The 18,794-nt window shown below is 44.0% G+C and overlaps 1 protein-coding gene across 2 annotated transcripts in view; it reads left to right on the top strand.

The window, feature by feature from the left end:
- BCL2 (BCL2 apoptosis regulator) overlaps window positions 1-18,794 on the top strand; it is a 170,913-nt gene that overhangs the window by 108,206 nt on the left and 43,913 nt on the right. The window contains exon 3 of one of the 2 annotated variants that reach the window (XM_070512896.1): window positions 12,747-12,939. The exons of the other annotated variant lie outside the window; for it this stretch is intronic. Within the exon in view, the coding sequence (XP_070368997.1) occupies window positions 12,747-12,854 (108 nt within the window). The 3' untranslated portion in view covers window positions 12,855-12,939. Of the gene's footprint in view, window positions 1-12,746; window positions 12,940-18,794 lie in introns of those variants that run through there. 2 annotated transcript variants of the gene reach the window in all.

Consider the following 18,794-nt stretch of genomic DNA (forward strand, 5'->3'; position numbering starts at 1 on the left):
CTCAATGGTGGAGTGTGACATTCATCACGGGGTGCTGATATTTGAGAGTTTTTCTCTTCATATCATGAAACATGCCCATATGTGGCTGCAGAATTGGTTAACCTCGTTTCTTTGATGAAACGCATTAAGAATTTCAGAGATAGTTCCCTGTATTTTTGTCCCCAAAAGTAGTTAACAGGAGAAGTATGGAATTTGCCAGTGCTTGGGGACCCAAACCCTTCAGTGTATCTAAACACAGAGTAGACTGTAGCCATATTTCTGGGAAGGAGTGACACACTATATTGAGTCTGGGAGCTGGGGCAGGGTCAAGGGAGAAGGTCTCTTGTTGACTTTGGTCTCCACCAAACCAGTGCTGATGTGATGGCATGTGCAGTGGCCGTGGTGTCACACGCTCATGTCATTCCACAAACCCAGATGCATTAGCGCTTCCCAGAGCCTCACTGATTGGGTGAGGGGTCTCAGGAGACGCGTGCGCTTGAGCCACCCCTTCCCTCCACTCTCTTTGGTCATCTCTCTAGTTTGGGGTCTTTGCAAAAGAGTTATGTTTCAGTTCATCTTATCACCCTCAATACTTCCCATCACCCTCAGGATAATATCCAAATCCCTGGGTCTGATTTACAGAGTCTTTCACGCCCTGACCCCTTCGCAGCTCTCAAGGCTCATCTCTTATCACTTACCCATTGCTCACAGGCTACGTGGGCTGAATTCTGGATCCTCTAACGCAGCAAGCTTAGCCTTTCTTGGGGCCCTCAACTACCTGTGACCTCTACCTGGATTGCACTGCTCCTAATTGTTCCAGAGTCACTCCTTCTTGCCTTGCACATCTGTTTAAGTGCTACTTTCTCAGAGAAGCTCCCCCTGACCTCCCACTCCTTCCCTCTCTATCACCATACTTTGAGCCTCTGGATATTTTCTTATTAGACAGTCAATGCTTTGCGTATTTATTCTTTCAGCTCTGTGGCAGCAGGGACTGGGCCTGTCTGATTCCCACAACAACGCAGCACCTAGAGCACCGAGCACTAGTGGTTGAATGAACAGTTGTCAAATGCTGGAAGAAGGCACTCAAATTGTAGTTGATTTAAATGTCGCAAACTATATTTTTTAGGTTATTTTTTGATAATGCAAAAGAAATAAAAACCACATCCTTTTTTAAAAAAAATTTCACATTTCACCTCAACATTTAGCCACTTCTGATTAGTCAGAGATTAATTAATCACAGACAGCAGCCTGTCCGAAGGGGATCCGAATGCACTGCTTTTTTAAGCTTTGCAAACCCACTGTCCTAAAACCTTACTCTCTGGCACTGATTTCAGAATCTCCACTTAATGCATCAGAAAACCTTAGGGCTTATCCTGAACTTCAAGGCTGGCTTCCCTCCTTCAGTCAGCAGCTGCTCTGCACGAGAACCCTCCATGAGCGATTTCACAGAAACCCGCCTCAGATACTTAAATTGAGTTTGATGTATTTCACACACACACAAAAAGCACTTTTTCATTTGAGTCGGTTAGTGACGCTGTTGAATACAAATGACCTGTTCCTGAATGTACTGGAACCTCTCTAAAATTTTTCTGGCGAGAAAGTAGAATTCAGTAGAAGATAGACCTGTCATAGACAGACCAAGGGGATTTATAGTTACTAAAATAAAGATTCTGAAAAGTGGTTTCATTTGCTGGGGTGGCCCTGTGGGTTCTGGGCTCGGAAACCATCTCCAGGGGGTTGGCCTTCAGAAAGGGAGCGGGGAGAATCCCTTCTTCCTTTGCAGGGGGGTGGGGTGGGGCAGGGCGGTGGCTGTGGGGTTGTGGTCCTGCTATTTGAAAGTGAGATGTGGATTTTGGTAGGTGGAGACGTAAGTCCCACAGTACTGTTGGTGTCCAGCTTCTGGTACTTTCTGGAAGATATCTTTGTACTTGGGGATCTAACTTTATTAATATTGGAAGAAAATGTAGATTGAGTTTCAAAAATCTGACTTTTGGAAAACTTTTAGAAAAAAATATTTTAAAATAAATTAGAGGCTACCTTTGTGTTAGCAAATCACAGGGAATATATTGTGGCATAAAATCATTTAGTCAAGCTTTGCGTTACAAACCAATTACTTATTTGGTCTAATCTCGATGGGGTAGCTGTTCACTGGGAGATCATTAATAGGGATGGACTTAAGAGAGTTACGCTGGTTTCTGATGAGGGGAATAATGAGAAATAGCTCTTTTTCAGATTTTTTAGCCTGGGAGGGGGGCATCTTTTCTTTTGCCCAGTTTGACAGTAGGAGTGAAATGAAGAATAAGAACTTTGATGGTGAGGTCAGGGATGAGTAATATGGTAAATCCCAGTTTATCTTAAATGCAGTAAATTCTCCAGTTAGCTAGAAAAAGAGTGAGGTATTCTGGTTAACTTAACATCCTGTTTAACTTAGAGGTACCCAATAGACCACTGGTCTGTGACTAATTTTTATAGAATGCAAATACAACAAAATATACATAACACCAAGACTACAGCAGACACGTGTACCTCTTTTAGTGATTCAGAAGGTATTTAAGGATCTTGCCAAGCTTCGGGGTCATCAAGAACCCCCAGTTGTCTTGGGGCTGTTGGAAGGCTGGCCTTGCATCTCCTTGAAGGAGAAGCAAGGGAGGGGGAAGGGGGTTGGGAGGGAGAGAGGGGAGGGGACTTTGTTCGCCAGAGGTGAAGGACAGTGCTTATTTTCCCAGGTCTCATCAGGCAATCTGTGAGGCTTTTATTGGGCTTATAAATACGAATACACAGACCCTAAAATGAGATAATGTATGTGAGGTACCCAGTGCTGAGCTTCACACATGGAGAAGCCTTGAGTTAAGGCAAGGTAACTTGAATGTGCTTATCTGTGATTGCTTTGCTTTATTGTTGCTTTTTTCTTTGGTGGGGTCGGGAGCTTTCCCTACGCCTCCATCTTGGCTGGAGGAGCTTTCTATACCTAAGCTAGGACAAGCGGGAACTCTTTGACCTCCAGCGTTGTTTGCATTTTTAAATGAAGCATCTACAGATGAGAACTGCATGGAACTATCATGAAATAAGGGTAAATATTGAAGGGTAGATAAATTTCAATCAGTTAATAGTATGACTTCAGATTGTACCCTTCTTCTCTGGGACAAGTCTAGAAGGAGAGAGAATTAGGAGAAGCAAGTGTAAGAAAGTCTCGGGTTTCTTTTCAAACACTATTAAAGGAATGGTATATTCTTGTAAATTTTTTAGAAGACAATTTGACCTTAATTTTGTACTAAGTTATGTATCCTTTAACTCAGCAATTTCACTTATAAGAGTTTTTCCTGCATACATGTAAGGACATCCGTTGTAGCATTATTTATTTTGTTTCTGCTACAAAAGTGAAAAAACAAACTGGGCAAGAAAAAGAAATATCTGTGTAGGAGACTGACTAAATGATGGTAAATTGATATTATGAGGTACAGTACAGATGTTAAAAAACGTGATAGGTATATATGAAATCACATAGAAAGATGCCCGAGATTATTGTAGAGTGAAAATTTTGACATCTGTGTGGAGAGTATGATCTCATAGATGAGAAAAAAAATTACACACACGTAGATACGCATGTTTATGCGTAGCATTTTCTGGAAGGATACACAATATACTGTTCCATTAATATAATACAGTGTAATAATTATGAGTATTATAAGTTAAAATTAATACTTATGACAAATTAAGATTAGTTGACATAAATGTATTGTTTATAGTAAAACGGGTTTATTAAATTACTTAAAAGTTTGCTCTCTTATGTTTAAGTATTTTCTAGTTTGCATTGTTGCTTGCTTATTCAGACCTTTATGCATGTCATATATACAATTAAACTTCAGTCCAGCTCATGGTCATTCACAACTTCCAGACTGATGCTTTTACCGTTTCTCTAACAGTGTTAAAGACGGTGGAGACCACAATAGCTTTAATTATTGAACCCTCAGTATGTCCTAAACACTTGTACTTATAGTTTCCCTAACCCTCACAAAATCCTGAAAGATGATGAGGAAATGGGGGCTCTACCAATTTAAGTAACTTGCCAAAGTTGTACAACCAGGAAGTTTGGGAGTTAGCACTCGAGCTTGGTCTAGCTCCAGAGACCATGCTATCTCCATATGCCGTTCAGCCTGAGATATGGCGCGGCGGAATTAATTTCTCAGCGAGTCTGTTTTGCTGTTGAAACAGATCGTTTTGAAAAAAGATATAGTAGAAAACATGCTTTGTCTGCTCTTATTCTTGCTTTCTAGCACATTCTACTCACCATGTTATTTATTCTGTGCTTCACGTTTCTCTGAATTTTGAACGTATACTTACAAAGCTAATGGAAACTTCCCAAGCTCATTTGACTCTGCTGATATTTCCATAATGTGAACGCCAGCCCTATGTTAGCAGGGCCAAGTGGAGCATGCCATCTGAAAACTGTTCTAGCCTTCAGGGTTGGACCTGAGTCAGATGAGAATGCCATACCATTGTTTATTTTCTTGAGATAAAGAACAAAGAAAAATAAAAGAGCAAAATCTGCTTTTGAAAACATTCAAGTAATGTAATTTTTATTAGTTAAACTAATTTTTGGCTTGGCCTGGTTTTGATTTAAGAGATTTCCACAGTTCCATAGGGTACACCCGGGGTGGCCATATAGAAGTAACAATAACAATCATAGGAAAGCCGTTTCAAGCCCTCATCAGCCCTTCTTGCTTTTCTCACATTCTTCATCCCTTCTTTCATTCAACTCTTTTTCAAGACTTGGTCTGTATCTGAAGGTGATCCTGGCATTTTCAACCCAGTAAGATAAGTGGGGTGGGCATAGGGGGCCATGCCCACCAAATAATAGGCATCCGACCCAGTTTTAGGAAAGACCTTTTAGAGGAAATGATAGCTAAATTGAGTCCTGGAAGAGAAATAATGGAAGCGCCCAGTTATCTAGGAAGAGAGAACAGAATGTGCAGAAGCCCAGAGGTAAAAGAGAACTCGGTACATCTGCACAATCATGAGTCTCCAGGTGTCTGCTCTTCTCTTTTGAATGAGGACATTGACTAAGATGAGTTCCTTGACCTTGTTAATGGCTCATCATTTAAGTAATCCTAGGGTACAGCAACATTCCTAGAATAAACAGCTTTGTTTCTAAACACGCCTCCAACACTATTATTGATACTGTGGGTATTGAGGACTCTTTTGTCTCGCGTATCTGGTCATACCTGTTCCATCTTCCTAAATTCATACTGGCAGATGACACACCTGGGCACGGCGAAATCTTTAGGGATGCGTGTAGAAGGAAGCGATAACTGCTGATTCTTGAAAAGGCACTGTTGGCATAATATCCTTTTTACAATAACAGGGAAATGCTCAAGGCTGGAGTTTCTGTTTTTAATAACAAAGATAGATATTCACATGAGGGCAGGATAAAAGAAAACAGAATGCTCCAGCCTTAGGCTAAGCATTTGAGCTACTTTTATTTGTCACTGACAGAAACATCAAATCCAACTCTCCCTCCATTTCTCTTTATGCATCCAGCACTAAGGCCTGCTACTAAATCTTAAGTTCTGTTAACTCCTGGCAATGCATAAAGCTAGTTTCCCAGTTTATAAACACCATAGTTTGGGGCTCTCTATCCTCCAGCTAGCTGAGGAAACCTTTCTTTGGAGTTGTTTTCCTTACTCTGACTATTTTCTCATCGAGATTCATTGTTGGCTCATAAATATGAAAACTGAAAAGGTGAAGACCAAATTTGGAAGTTCATGTGTGCAAATGCACTAATCAACCTGAGAAAAATAATAAAAAAATATACATTGGACTTCAGAAAGTCAACTGAGTAAAAAAGGCAATTGTACTTATAGTTTTAAAATAACAGATCTGTTCTGGTTCTAGGTCAGCCATAAATGGAATTGTAAAGAAGGGATACCAAATAATATATGGTTAATATTTAGGGACAAGAATGGTCATATCATATACAAAAGGAATTTAGCTAAAAGAGAAATAGTAAAATGCCGTTCTTTTGATTGTCGGCAGATTTCCACTAATTATAAATTAAAGGCAGTCAATCCATCCCTTAGATTAAAAAGCTAGTTGAAAACTGAGAATCCTGTAGTAAATATTAAGCATTGCAGGGCCCATTAGTCACATGTGTATAATAAAGACAATAAATGGGCCTAAGTATTGCTATGATGAGATGTGTATAAAGCACTCTGAACTCCACAGAAGTAAGCAAAGTATAAATAGATAGCATGCTCAGGCGGAGAGAAAATCGAGTGCTATTTTAGCACTTGGGCGAGTGATAATTTATTGTTCCGCCTCTCCAGTTGAGTCAATGTTTATATGGCGCTGTACATTAACTGAGACAAAAATAGTCCGTGCGCATCACTGTCTTGGATAGATTAGTGAGTGATCAGCAGAAAGTGTACCAAACGACCGCTCCCCTACACGCGAGGGATTTATAATATTTTAAATATTCATCCTAGAAATCCAAGCTGTTTTGACAATCTTGTCTAGTAATAAATATGGCTCCAACAGAGGCAGTGTGGCATATGTAATGGAAAAAGGTAGTAAAGTGGTTAACATTCCAAACTCAGGGTTTGGATTGATTGGATTCAAATCCCAGCTCTGTCACTTACGAGCTGTGTTGACCTTAGGCAAGTTACTTAACCTCTCTGTGCGGTGTTTTCCTCATCAATAAATGGGGTTAACAATAGTGCTGACCTCATGGGGTTGTTGTGGAAGTGAAATGAGTTAATACAATAAAGGATTTAGATAGTGCCTGTCGCAGAGCAAGCGTAAATGTCTTCATGTCTTTCCTCATCCTTTTCCCTTCTACATGGATCTCTTTTAATGACCATTTCTTGAGCACCTCTCATGTGTCAGGCACTTTGTTCCCACGCCGCTTAACCTTACCCCTACCTTCTGAAATCACAGCCAAGCCGTTCAACTCGAGTCAATTTGACTTCAAGACCCATCCTTTTTATCACAACGCCAAGCTGCTTTTCCTTAGAAATACTTCTTTCAGAAAGCCTTTCGAGATCAACTACACCTAATTCTGGCTCACTCCTTTATCAGTTTGGGCTATATTCTTATGGGTGACATTGAATATGTTTGATCATTTCATGTATATATCTCCCCAACTAAATCCTGTATTCTTTGAAAGCAGGTGTCTCTCATAACTCCTTCTGGGCCCCCTTTTGACTGACTTTAAGTCTGATTATATCTGTATCAGGCGTGGCTGAAGGAAAACAGATCAGAATTTATATCAGCTGTGAAGTTTTCCGTATCGCTAAGGAGTGGAACAGATGCTCGCCGCTCCTGGCGCCATGGAAATCACACACAGCATCCAGGCCCTGTAAAACGCGGGTCATTTCTGAATCTACAGTCTTCACTCAAGAAAAAGTCTAGAAATTCAAGAAGTAGTCATGGAAAACTTTAAACAATTTGTTGGGCTGTCACCACAGGAAGACTAAGAGTGTGACCTCTAAGAGACCTCCGAGGGTGGCATTACTTAGTAAATTCACCACAGTCCAGGGTCTGAACCTCATCCCAGTGGCTCAAAGACCTGATTTGCTCATTCCCCAAGGATAGATCTATCTCTCAGAGGCTGACTCCTCTTAACAGCCCACTGGACAGGTGTTCAAACCAGAATGCCAGTGTATTCCTTGTGATGCGACATGAATGCTTACCTGCCCCCGCCCATGCTCTCCCTGTGGGCAGATTTTCTTGGGAAGCCCAGATCTTGCTTGAGCTTCAGAGGTAGCTGGTTGAGCACTGAATGTGAACAAAGGAAATTAGGAGACTGAGCTGGTATCAAGCTAACCACACCAAGATGATGTCACACGTTTACTCCTAAGATTGCCTCGGCTAGTTGGCCAAGGTTGACATGGACATTGCCAACGTTGGCCTCTCCAGCTCCCTGACCGACAGCTCACAAGTCTCTGTTCTGATTGGCATAGTCATCCCCTCAAAATGTCCATTGGGTTGCAGTCAGACATTTCAGGATCGGATCCATTCTGTTTCTTTAAGGAACCTTCTTTTCTGCTCTGGCCACCATTTATCTGCGCCTGTATAGTCCTGGGGTCAGGGCGTGTTTGAGGGGCAGAGCCTCAATGGAGGCTTTTCTACACAGTGGAATGGGGTGTTGGTGCTCCACGACAAGCTCCCTTCAAAAGAAGCTCAAAGTCAGGCAATAAGAGAGGAGTACAGTTATTCTTGCTAAAATAAAGCACACCGCTTAATGTACACAAGAGATAGGAAAGAGAAGAGAGCAAAGGAATTTTCTCCAGGCAAATGTTTACTGTTCCAACTGCATGATTACAGATGTCCATATAGAGTTCTCAGACACATATTTTCAAGCTCCCCACACCCATACGGAGACGATGTCACGATTTCCCCTTCCTCTGAACCCCTGCCGCACATGGAACCATTCAAATGCCACCCTTGCCTTCAGTCACCTTTTTCAGAGTTGGTTTAATTCTTGATGTCTTTGAAACTCCTCTCATTTAGAAGCTACTTCAGCTCTCTGAGGTACCCGTGGGCACAGCTGAGTTGGCACCCAAGCGTGGGGCCCCCATCTGCAGCTGTCTTTCATGAGGAACAGCTGTCCCGAGCCGAGTGAGTGATCCCTCTGTCCCTAACCATCTCTGTGCACCCCCCTTATGGAATGGCTCAGCTAACGTGGAGCCTCGTGGGGTCTGGGGCATGTCCCACGACACCAGCTCCTATGGGAGGCTGGTTTTCCTCACCTGGGGAGCTGGGGGAGCAGACACACCACCTCACCTCTTCTTCTCTTCTGTGTTCCTGGCCCACAGCCGATGAGAGGGATGTCCAGAGGGGTCTTTTCCTGCCCTTCCTGGTGGCTTGCACTTGGGGAGTGCCCTTGCCCCTCTGCATTCTGCTCTGCCAGCTGGTCTTACTCCGTGTGGAAAGCTTCATGTTTGTTATCCTTCTCCAGCGTTTCCTTGTCCGTGGCAAGTAGTGGGTTTAAGCCCCACCTTCAGTATGACATGCATTTGCACATTCGTTGGTGACCTACGTGCACCAGGCTTTGTTCCAAGTGCTGGAGATACAACAAGTGCTTTCCACAGCAGTACCATGACTTCAGTGTGTTGCAGAGGCCTGCAGATGTTTTCGTAATGCTGTTTCCAGCCTGCTCATCCCTGATGGGCTGCAGTCCGTGTTACACATGGAGTCCTTTGCAATAAGATTTTTTTGTCCTCAGGCAAATGCCCAAGGTAGGAACATGAGGTTTTGTTACAGTCTGAAAGACATCCTTAAGAAGACTGGTGCAAAGCAGAGTTGTACCTAAAATTTTCTGTGCTCCATGGGGTGTGTGTGTTTGTGTGTGTAATAAAACTGGGGAGCCGGTTTGCAGAAGGGGCCGATGATACAAGTTTATGGTCTACTTTATGGTGTGGATCTCACTGGGAGAGCCGAGTTTGCACAGCCACTCCTTGTTTCAGGCAGTTTAAGACGCACGGAGGCTGTGATAACTGCTCCCCTTCCTGTTGGCCACCCCGTGGACATCTCCTGGTCCTGAGGGAGCAGTGTGTGATTTCCCATAGTCCCTCGGCAGAGACCTGCCGAGGCATGCTTTGCCCATCCAGGTGACGGGATGCTCGCTCTGTGTGGTCAGCAGGTACAGCCAGGTGTTCTCTCAGCTGACGTGGCCACAGTGTTGCTGGAGGCCACTTCATGCTTCTTCATCATGCTCTATTTAAAACAGGGGGCCGGTGGTCAGCCACCTTTTCAGCCCGAGCGTGGCTAGGCGGATTTCCTGATTCTGCAGGCCTAAGGAAGGCAGGTCTCCTCAATCTTAGCTGCACATTAGAATCACCCAAGAGTAGTTAAAAATCCTGAAGCCCAGGCCACATCCCAGACTAATTCCGCCAAACTCTCTACGGGTGGGACCCGGAACTCCCTGAGTGATATCACTGTGTTAATGAGACTGACTGCTCTCAGGGAAAGGAGAAAAGGTGAAGACAAAGCAAGATAAGAGGAAAGAATGATCAGGAAGGAGAGAAGAGACTAAGGGCTGCCCAGGTGTGGGGGAGAGGGGTGGTCCAGCCAGCAGGTGCCCAGTGCTCACCTGCGAAAGGGTCAAGGCCAGCTGAGCGCCTGGCCCCCTGGCCCCAGCCCGGGATGGGAATGTGAGGAATTGCGGCAGCACTGGGATTCAGGTGCGGTGAATGCATCTGGTCTTTCCATCAGATAAACTACTTACTAGCTATGTCTCCCTAAACAACAGTTCACTTGAAACCCTCTGAGCTTCTGCACCCTCAGCAACAAAAGAGAGATGTTCACTCCTACTTCAGGGTCATGGTATGGATTTGATGGAATGATGGTGAAGTTGGGCACATACCAGGCGTTCTGCAAGTGGTGACTTAATAATAAGCATTAGGAGAAATTTCCATTTCTATTTCAATAAAATTTCACCAACTCTTCTCACAATTATTTCCGTCCACTCTCCTGAAAGGCAGAGGTTCTGGAACGTTGGTTTAGGAGAGCTGATACAAAGCATGGAAGGGCCCAGGCTGCTGCATTGTCACCACGCTCCAAGGTGATTCTGATGCAGCCAAAGCCGGAGCCTTGCTGTCAGATAACACAGAATCCTCACCATCTGTAGGTGAGGACATGGAAGGTCAAAGAGAGGCATGGGGGATGCTCTGCAGCTGAGTCTCACCAACTTCCACTTCTTGCTTCTCACCTCCTAGTTTCCTGAACTTTCTAATGATTTCAGTGAACTTCTGCCCCACCCCAACATAGAAAAGAGGGGTCTGTGAGGCTCGTTGGGGCCGGCAGCCACACAGCAGGGTAATTTTGGCTAGGTTCCACCTTTCATTTACAAGTCAAACTGAGAAGAACTCTAAAACTGGCATCCTCTGAATTAGTAACCCTTAGCCAAACAAGCCGAAAACTTTTTCCTTTCTGACTGCAGAGGCAAAAAATGAGTTGTCTCTCTCCCTTTTTGTACTCGATCGCCCTCTCATCTGGAGCCTTCGATCATCAGCTCTGGGAGTGCAAAGTGAGACAAAGCCCCCTCTCAGCATTCGTATTTATTTTTAAAGGCATAAGAAGCCCCTTGGACCACAATGAATCAAAGAGTCTGTGCATTGACGGGTTTCCTTGGGTATTGTGAGAACATTGGTCTGTGGGAACCCAAAGGACCCTCAGTGGATTTACTGCTTATTGTTTTTGTTGTAACTATAGTAGGAAAAAGGATGTGTCTGCCCATGGGAGCAGCTACTGCAGGGGCCCTGCTGGAAAGACCTGGGAGCTGAGAGACATGGAGCTGTGATGATGGAGCCCCGTCATTAGAAGGGGTCCAGGGAGCATTGAGGGGAGACCCTCCTACTCTGCAGAGTAGCGTCAGTTCCCCAGGTTCTCTGAGGCAGAGTTGTCACCGAGAGCAGCCTAGCTGCTCAGCTGGCTGGCAGCAAATCTTCCCGTTGCCCTGGTTGGCCTGGGAAAGTGGAAAACGCCATGGAGACTAAGCCTGGACTACAGGATGGGCAGGCAGCCCACCTCCACCCCTTCTCTCCAGGGGAGCACATGGTGCCCGGGAGCCCCTGCAGAGCAAGGGAGCAGGCGGGGTTCATTTCCCGCTTCGTGAAGGGGGAGAGGGGATTCCTGCTGCAGTTTTTGCTTAAGGACAAGAATTCCTAGCAACACTGAAGGCTTCTGCTTCATGGCAGGATTTTAATTTCTCTCCCCTGTTCTTCACGATTTGGCGAGGGTGCTCATTTGATTGAGAAAAGCAACTTGATAAATGACATTTATCTTCATATTGCTAAAACTCATTTTCCACAACCTGTCAGGGATTAATAAAATATCTGCTAGGAACCTTTAGAGTATTTGGAAGGGAGAAAAGGGAAAGGAAGGAAGGAATGTTGCAGAAATGTAAGGTTTTTAAATCATGTCAAAAATTGTGCTTAACTACCTGATAGATAACTAGCATAGATTGCCATATGCTTATTTAGCTGGGACCCTGGAGTTCTTTCTTGAAGGAACGGGGATATGAAACATTCGTCAAAATACCTGTTTGACATGTGTCAAAATACAGAATTCTTATTGAATGAGAAAACAGAAAGCTAAATGAATGAAGAGTCAGAATCATGGCACTCACACCAGTAATGACATTTCCTATCTATTGGGCACCTACTGTGGGCCAGGTTCTGTCTGAAGCACTGCACATGTCAGCTCATTTCATCTTCCCAAGAGACCTAACCTGTGAGTTAGGTACCATTATTATCCTCATCTTAGAAAGGAGGATGAGCTAACTTGAAAATCCTTGACTCGAACAATCCAGGAATGTCTCTTCAATGTTGGTGTCCATCCAAAGACCAATGGTAATATTCAGACCATGTAACGGTCAGGCCCCTTGCTAGGATGTGCTCCTTCCCTAGGATGGAGTTGGGGACCCTCCCTCACACACACCAATCTGTGGCTCTCTGGGAACCAAAGCCATGGGATTAGAACTCCGTTGGTATCACCCATCTTGCTTCATCTTTACAAATGGCACCAGGAGAGAACATGTGGAGGGGTCCTGCATAGAATAGGCATGGGCACTTCCAAAGGTTTGAAACCAGATGAGAGACTTGGGGGCTCTGGAGGGGTCCAGAGCTGCCTTCTTGAAAGCTGGGTGTCCTGAGAATCTGGCGAGGCTGCCAAACCAGGCAGCTTTCTTACAGTCTGTTTCTAACTCTCTGGTCTTTTCTCCTCATGTCTTGAGAACTTATAAACTTTTTCTTTTCCTCCCATTCCAGCAACTTTGCCAAGCACCAACCGGCTCTCAGGAAATGTTCAGCGGTGGGTGGACCATTCATTCTGGCTCTCCATTGCAGAATCTTTGTGTGTCAAGGGCAGGAAAGTAGGTAAAAACAGCCATTTGCTCAGCACCCATGCTGTGCATCAGGAAACCTGCTCCGAGATTCCCAAGCAGGCTCGAGAATGGAAGCAGAGAACAGGCCATAATGTCCTTGTCACTTTATTTTACTATTATTTTTAAATTGCGGGCTTGTGCTTTTCCATTAATTTTAATTGAGTCAAGCCCCATGACTTTTGTGATCCCCAAATCCTCCATAAATTTGCTGCAACTGACTGTTTTTTCCCCCTTGAACCCCTCTCCTTTCCTCGCCTGGGAACGTGCCCTTTAAATTTGACATGGCTAGGATTTTAATCTCTCCTCAAAGGCACAGTGACAATTTCACAACAAAGCGAGGAGGTTGGGTGGGGGGAGGGAGTTTTGTTTTCTGCTCCCATTAAGAGAGCAACTGTTCTCTCTTTGTCCCGTGGGGCCAGCTCTTGGCACCAGACCGGGGAGACCTCAAACTTGGTGTTGCAACATCCATCAGACCCAAGTCAGTCTGGGCTCCTCGAAGGTGAACTGCAGCTGTTTGGATAAAATTCTAAAATCTTGTTTGTGAGATTCTCAGCCCTTGTTTTACAATCGCTGTTCCTGGCAGAGAAACCAGGAAGTTTTACTTTCCCAGGATCCCAGGCAGGTAATTGTTTTCCCAAACTGTGTTTTAATCTCTGATGGAAATGGACCTTCTCTGCTCGGAGAACCTTCGCCCACGGCTATAAACCGTTTGTGTTCGCCTTGCGCGTTAGAGAGGCCAAGCAACCTTGAGACTTGATTACAGAATGTCCCTCCCGCCCCCTAGATGCATTTCCATCTCTGGTTATAATTTAGGGCCATTTACATTTCTAAACAACAGTTAAGAGCCTTTTAGCCTCTTGGAATCTTAGAGCACTTCCCTGTCAAGCCGCTGGCCCTGTCCAGGTGGCAGATGATCTCCTGAGGATGAGAGTTGGCAACACCCGTTACTCGGTGCCATTTTTCGGCCAAGTAGCATAAACTGTGACTAGCTGGTAGTTTACGCCACAACCAAGTGCCTTTGCGGCCCCTGGTCTCCTGTTGATTTATCCTGAGGCCCCTCACCTGGGGGACACAACTCAAAACTAAGACCTCAGAAGCCTCTACAGGGCATCGGGCCTGTGAGCTTAGAGAAGTGACTGATGGCCAAATATTGAGAGGTGTGCACATCCTACCAGCCTGTAGGCGGGCTTGGTGGTGCTGATCTTTGGAGGAGGTTCATTCTCCACGGTGTCTCCTCCTAGAGGTGAGGAGGGTGTGTTGCAGGAACTGCGTCCCAGCCCTGCCTTGTGAATTGTCAGTCTGCACGCAGATTTGGAAGCCCAACTTCTCCTCCACATCCTGGTGCCCTGCTCCTCCAGCCCCTCCGAGAGCCCACCAGCACCTCTTAGCCCAGAGTTCGGGGCTCCCTTTCCTGAGGGTCACTAAAAACTTAAAAGCCAAAATACCGGAATGGAAAAGTCTGACTTGCCATAATGTTTTTGTTATTCATCAACCAATATCAAGCGGTTGGGCCTGGTGCCGGGTTCCCCAACGTGGAGAAGTCGCGATCCAGTTTAAAACCCGAGCAAACACTCCAGTCCAAGGCCGTCTGCAGCCAGGGGAGGTGGACAGTGAGATGGGCAGTGAGGAGGGCCTCCTGGGCGATGGGGAAGTTGTCCAGGGCCTCCGAAGGTGCGCCGTTTAGAAACGCAGAGAGGGAGAAGAAGCCTTTCCAGGCTGAGCGGGCAGCGTAACACGGGAGGCTCAGGGTGGGTATTCAGAGAACTTCTGGCATGTTGTCATGGAGGGGACCTTTCCTGGACTCAGAGGCCCCGGGTTAGGGTTTTTTAAGGTGTTCTTTGTGCTATTCCTCCTTTTGTGGAGAGGCATGGTGATAAAGCCGAATTAGATGAGATACCCGAAAAGATATGGCTGAATAGTTTACCCTTCACCTGCCCTTAGGAAAGGCATGTTTGGTACATTCTACTTGAGGGGTCCCAGGAATCGACTAAGACTGAGTATTCCTTGCCCTTAGCCACTTACCCACACACCTGCCGCTCACTCACTCATTCACTCGCAATTTTATCCACTAACTCATTCATTCATTATTTCATTTACTTGTTCATTCAATCAACAAACATTTTCTGAGCAAGCACTTACTATGCACTGGACACTGTGCTAGACAGACAAGCATCTTACCGTGAACCAACAGCAGGAAGGTTTTAGAAGCCTGGTCCCCACGTGCCTGACCACCCACATCAGCCTCCGAGGCCTCCCTCATGCCCACTGGGTCTCCAGTGTTAGAAAGATGTGGAGAGAGGACGAGAGACAGACCAGTTTCTCAGGCTGAGTCTCATCATTATGGAAAATACTGATTAGTCTGCAGGTAATTTCATCACAAGGGTTCTCAAAACACTCATTTCCATTCCTGCCACTGCTCCCTGTCCTAATAAAGTAATATCCTGTCAGTGGACCGTGCAGAACGCTGACTGGCCCAAACTGAATGGCTCGTCTGGGAGCGTACGCAACTAAATGACAACGGCAGTGGTTCTAGCTGAGATCAGTTCTTAGATTTACCTTTGCTTGAAAATGCCATCCACAATTTTCATGTGGATGTGAAATTTTTACCTTTCCATCATCTCAAGTCAGCTCTCTGGTGTGAGTGCCTCCGGTGGATTCCAGTGAAGCTGGTGCTACTGCTCCAAACCCCATCACCCTGTTCTGAGAGGTGCAAGCTCCACAGAAAGGTTGAGAGCAGAGGTCACCTGTCCTGCAGTCTCTAAACATGTGTCTAAATAGATGATCTCCTGAATGGTCCCAATAACTTCGCTGTCCCGTGTGGCATGGGGCTCCAGGCAGCCTAGTCTCCCTGAGAACATTTTTGGTCACCTGTGTAGTGGGAAGAGGATAGAACGGGTTCAGAAAATCTGAATTTGAATCCCATCTCTATCATTGACTGGCTGTCTGGTCCAGGCCACCTCTTAACTTCTCCGAGCTCCTGTTTCCTCACCTTGAGTTTCTTCTTAAACCTGTTAGTGAAACAGGTTTAGCACCAATAGGGACCTCAAATGAACTAACCAGGGCTGGAATTCACCTGGGATGCCCCAGTACAGCTGTGTCAGTTGTTTACAGCCGGCCGAAGTTCATTCTCATTGGCATGGGTGCACACCATGCTGGTTGTTAAATATTTTGAATATGACTCCTGGAAATAATTTATGTGAAAGAGCTTGTAGACAGTACAGCACACCGTTAGCTAGGTTGACTATGGCATGTGGGTAGTTGCCACTTGCAAGTGTAACTTAAAATATGTATTCCCTATATACCTTTATTTCATCAGCTGACAAATTAATAATCTTCAGATTAGCCTATATCCTTTCAGGCTCAACAAAAGAGAAGTACTGCAACGTTTAGATCCGAACATTCTTATCCAGTATTTTTTCATGAGTGCCAACTCATTGGCTCCCTGAGCTGCCAGGGGATGAGCCATGTCTGAGTCTTGGAAAGTGACTGCAGGACCACTCCTGTTGGCCTTTTTTGAATGAAGATTATATTTGAGGAAGGTGACTGTTGACAAAATATGGTAGACTTCTATGGAATGTCAGGATACCCCTTGGCTGTGACTGGTGGTTCAGTGTGGCAGCTTAGATGAAATGGCAGACACTAAACATTTTTCAAAGGGAGTTTGCTGTGTGCTTCTTAATGGAATTCTACAAAATTCAGCATTTTGGTGGAGATGACAGAGAGATGTGATTATAATGGAAAATGGACTTTCCGTTCTTCAGTTGGTTTTCAGAGAAGAAAAATATGACTTGGTGTTTAACTTCAGACAAGGATGTAATCGACAGGACACCCATCCGCATGTATCAGGGAAGGAAGGGTAGAGAGGCAGAAATACAAAGCCAGTGCAGACCTCCGTGCATGCTGCTGCACCTGCTGGAAATCCAGGTTCCAGTTCTGTTTCTCAGTGAGTAATGTTCCGGGTTCATAGTCTTGTTTGGGTTCCTTGGCATTCAGCAAAACAACTGCTAACCTAGAAAACAGGTAATCTGGGTTCTGGAATGGACCATGCTACAAACTGACATATGACTCAGGATAAATCATTTACCTTTTCTAGGTCTCAATTTATCATCTGTAAAATGAGAATCAAAATAGTACTTATTTCATAAGGTTTTTATAAAGACTTAATGAGTGTGTATACATATATGTGTCTGTGTATACCTGGATATGTGTATATCTGATAATAAATACTTGTGTATATATAATGTATATTATATATACATAAATCTCCTTTGAGAATTAAATTAAAGCTCTGTGCCTTCTCCCCGGAAAAATTCACAAACACAGGAAACTTAGCCTGATATTTTCGGGGAATCTATGGATTTGCCGAAGCTATAAGCATTCTAATAAAGAGTTCTGTTATCCAAGGGAGGAAACCATGGGTCTGGTGTCTCTTTCCATGCTAAAATTCTTGTGTGTTTCTCACTTAAAAGGAAACGGCAAGTCAAATTTAATTATAGCTAATATTCTACAGTAAATATTTATGATCACCACCCCTTAAGATTTCTAAGCTCAATTAAGTCAAGAGTATACCAAATGATAAAAAACCTGGTGTAAAAAAGAGGTTTTCTACAATTATTATAGTTCCTAGTAACAGAGTTTGATATTTAATAACAGGGTAAATTACTATATGGACATATATTAATTTATTTCTAAGCTTAACTCAGTATGAGGAATAGTTTTTCATTCCTCACTTGTACAGGGTGGAGATGTACTTTCTTCTCTCAATTTGTTTTTCCACGTCTATTTAGAGCAACCCAAATAGGAAAACTACCACACTGGTCCTAAAATTCACTTCCTCCATCCGTTGTCTGTACTCTGTTCCAGGTCTGATGAATATAACTTTTTAAACATGTCATTTATTTTTATTTTTATTTTAGTCTAAATATCCCTTCAGAAACACCAGGGGAAAATATTTTTAGCTTAACTAAGAAAACAAACATGTTGAAACAAATAACACCCACAACGTTCAGGTAGAGTTGGTGTTTTTGGCATTTGTGTATTTTAGCAGTGAGCCCGTAAGATAGACGCTGAAGTGAAATTTTTCTTCATCTTAAACATGCCTATTTCTTTCTGAAATAAAATAAAGAGAACAATTGATCTCCGCTTTTATATTGGAATTAAACTTTTTGTTATTTTGAAAGATGATTTCAAGCTAGACAATATGCTGCCTTTTTTCCCCTCAGTTTTCGATCGCTATTTATAGACATCCTGTGCAGAACCAGTGGAAGTGCAGATAATGGTACAAATGAAGAAAAAGATGAGCTAGAAGATGAATGAATGCTGAGTTGAGCCCCGTGCCTCCACCATAAAAATAGACTTCTCTGCCTTCATGACCTCATGGGAGGCTTTTTAAATTTTCAGTAGCATTGATGGTTTCAAACTCTTCACTTCCCATTATGATCCCTCCTCTAAAGGACGTTATCCTTGACTCCCTGAAGATCCAAGGTGGAAAAATAAATATATTTTGATTAAAAAGAAGAATCCATCTCACCAGTTCTTCGGGGCCAAGCGGTCCTGGCAGCTTTAATGGCTGTGTTGTTCCTGTTCAATAAACAGATGAGTATGAAATGATACTCATGAATGAGTGAATATTCACTGAGTGAGTAAATGAATGAAAGAATGAATAAAGTAGTTGCCCGATGAGATGCTCCATCCACCTTCAGAAGTTGTTCATTGGGATTGCATTCATTCACTGGGTTTCTGACTGCATAGAACATGAATAAACCCAGCGCTCTGCATTATGGGGGTCAACTGGAATAATCTGTGCCTTGTATGTGTTACCCCAACTATAGGTCAGAGTTGAAGTCTCCATTCTATTAATTGTATTTACTCTCTTTCTCTCCTATAACTTGAAGCATGTTTACCACGTGTATTTGATTAGCTTTCTTTCGAA

Source organism: Equus asinus, chromosome 7 (assembly GCF_041296235.1).
Source record: "Equus asinus isolate D_3611 breed Donkey chromosome 7, EquAss-T2T_v2, whole genome shotgun sequence".
Taxonomy (NCBI): Eukaryota; Metazoa; Chordata; class Mammalia; order Perissodactyla; family Equidae; genus Equus; species Equus asinus.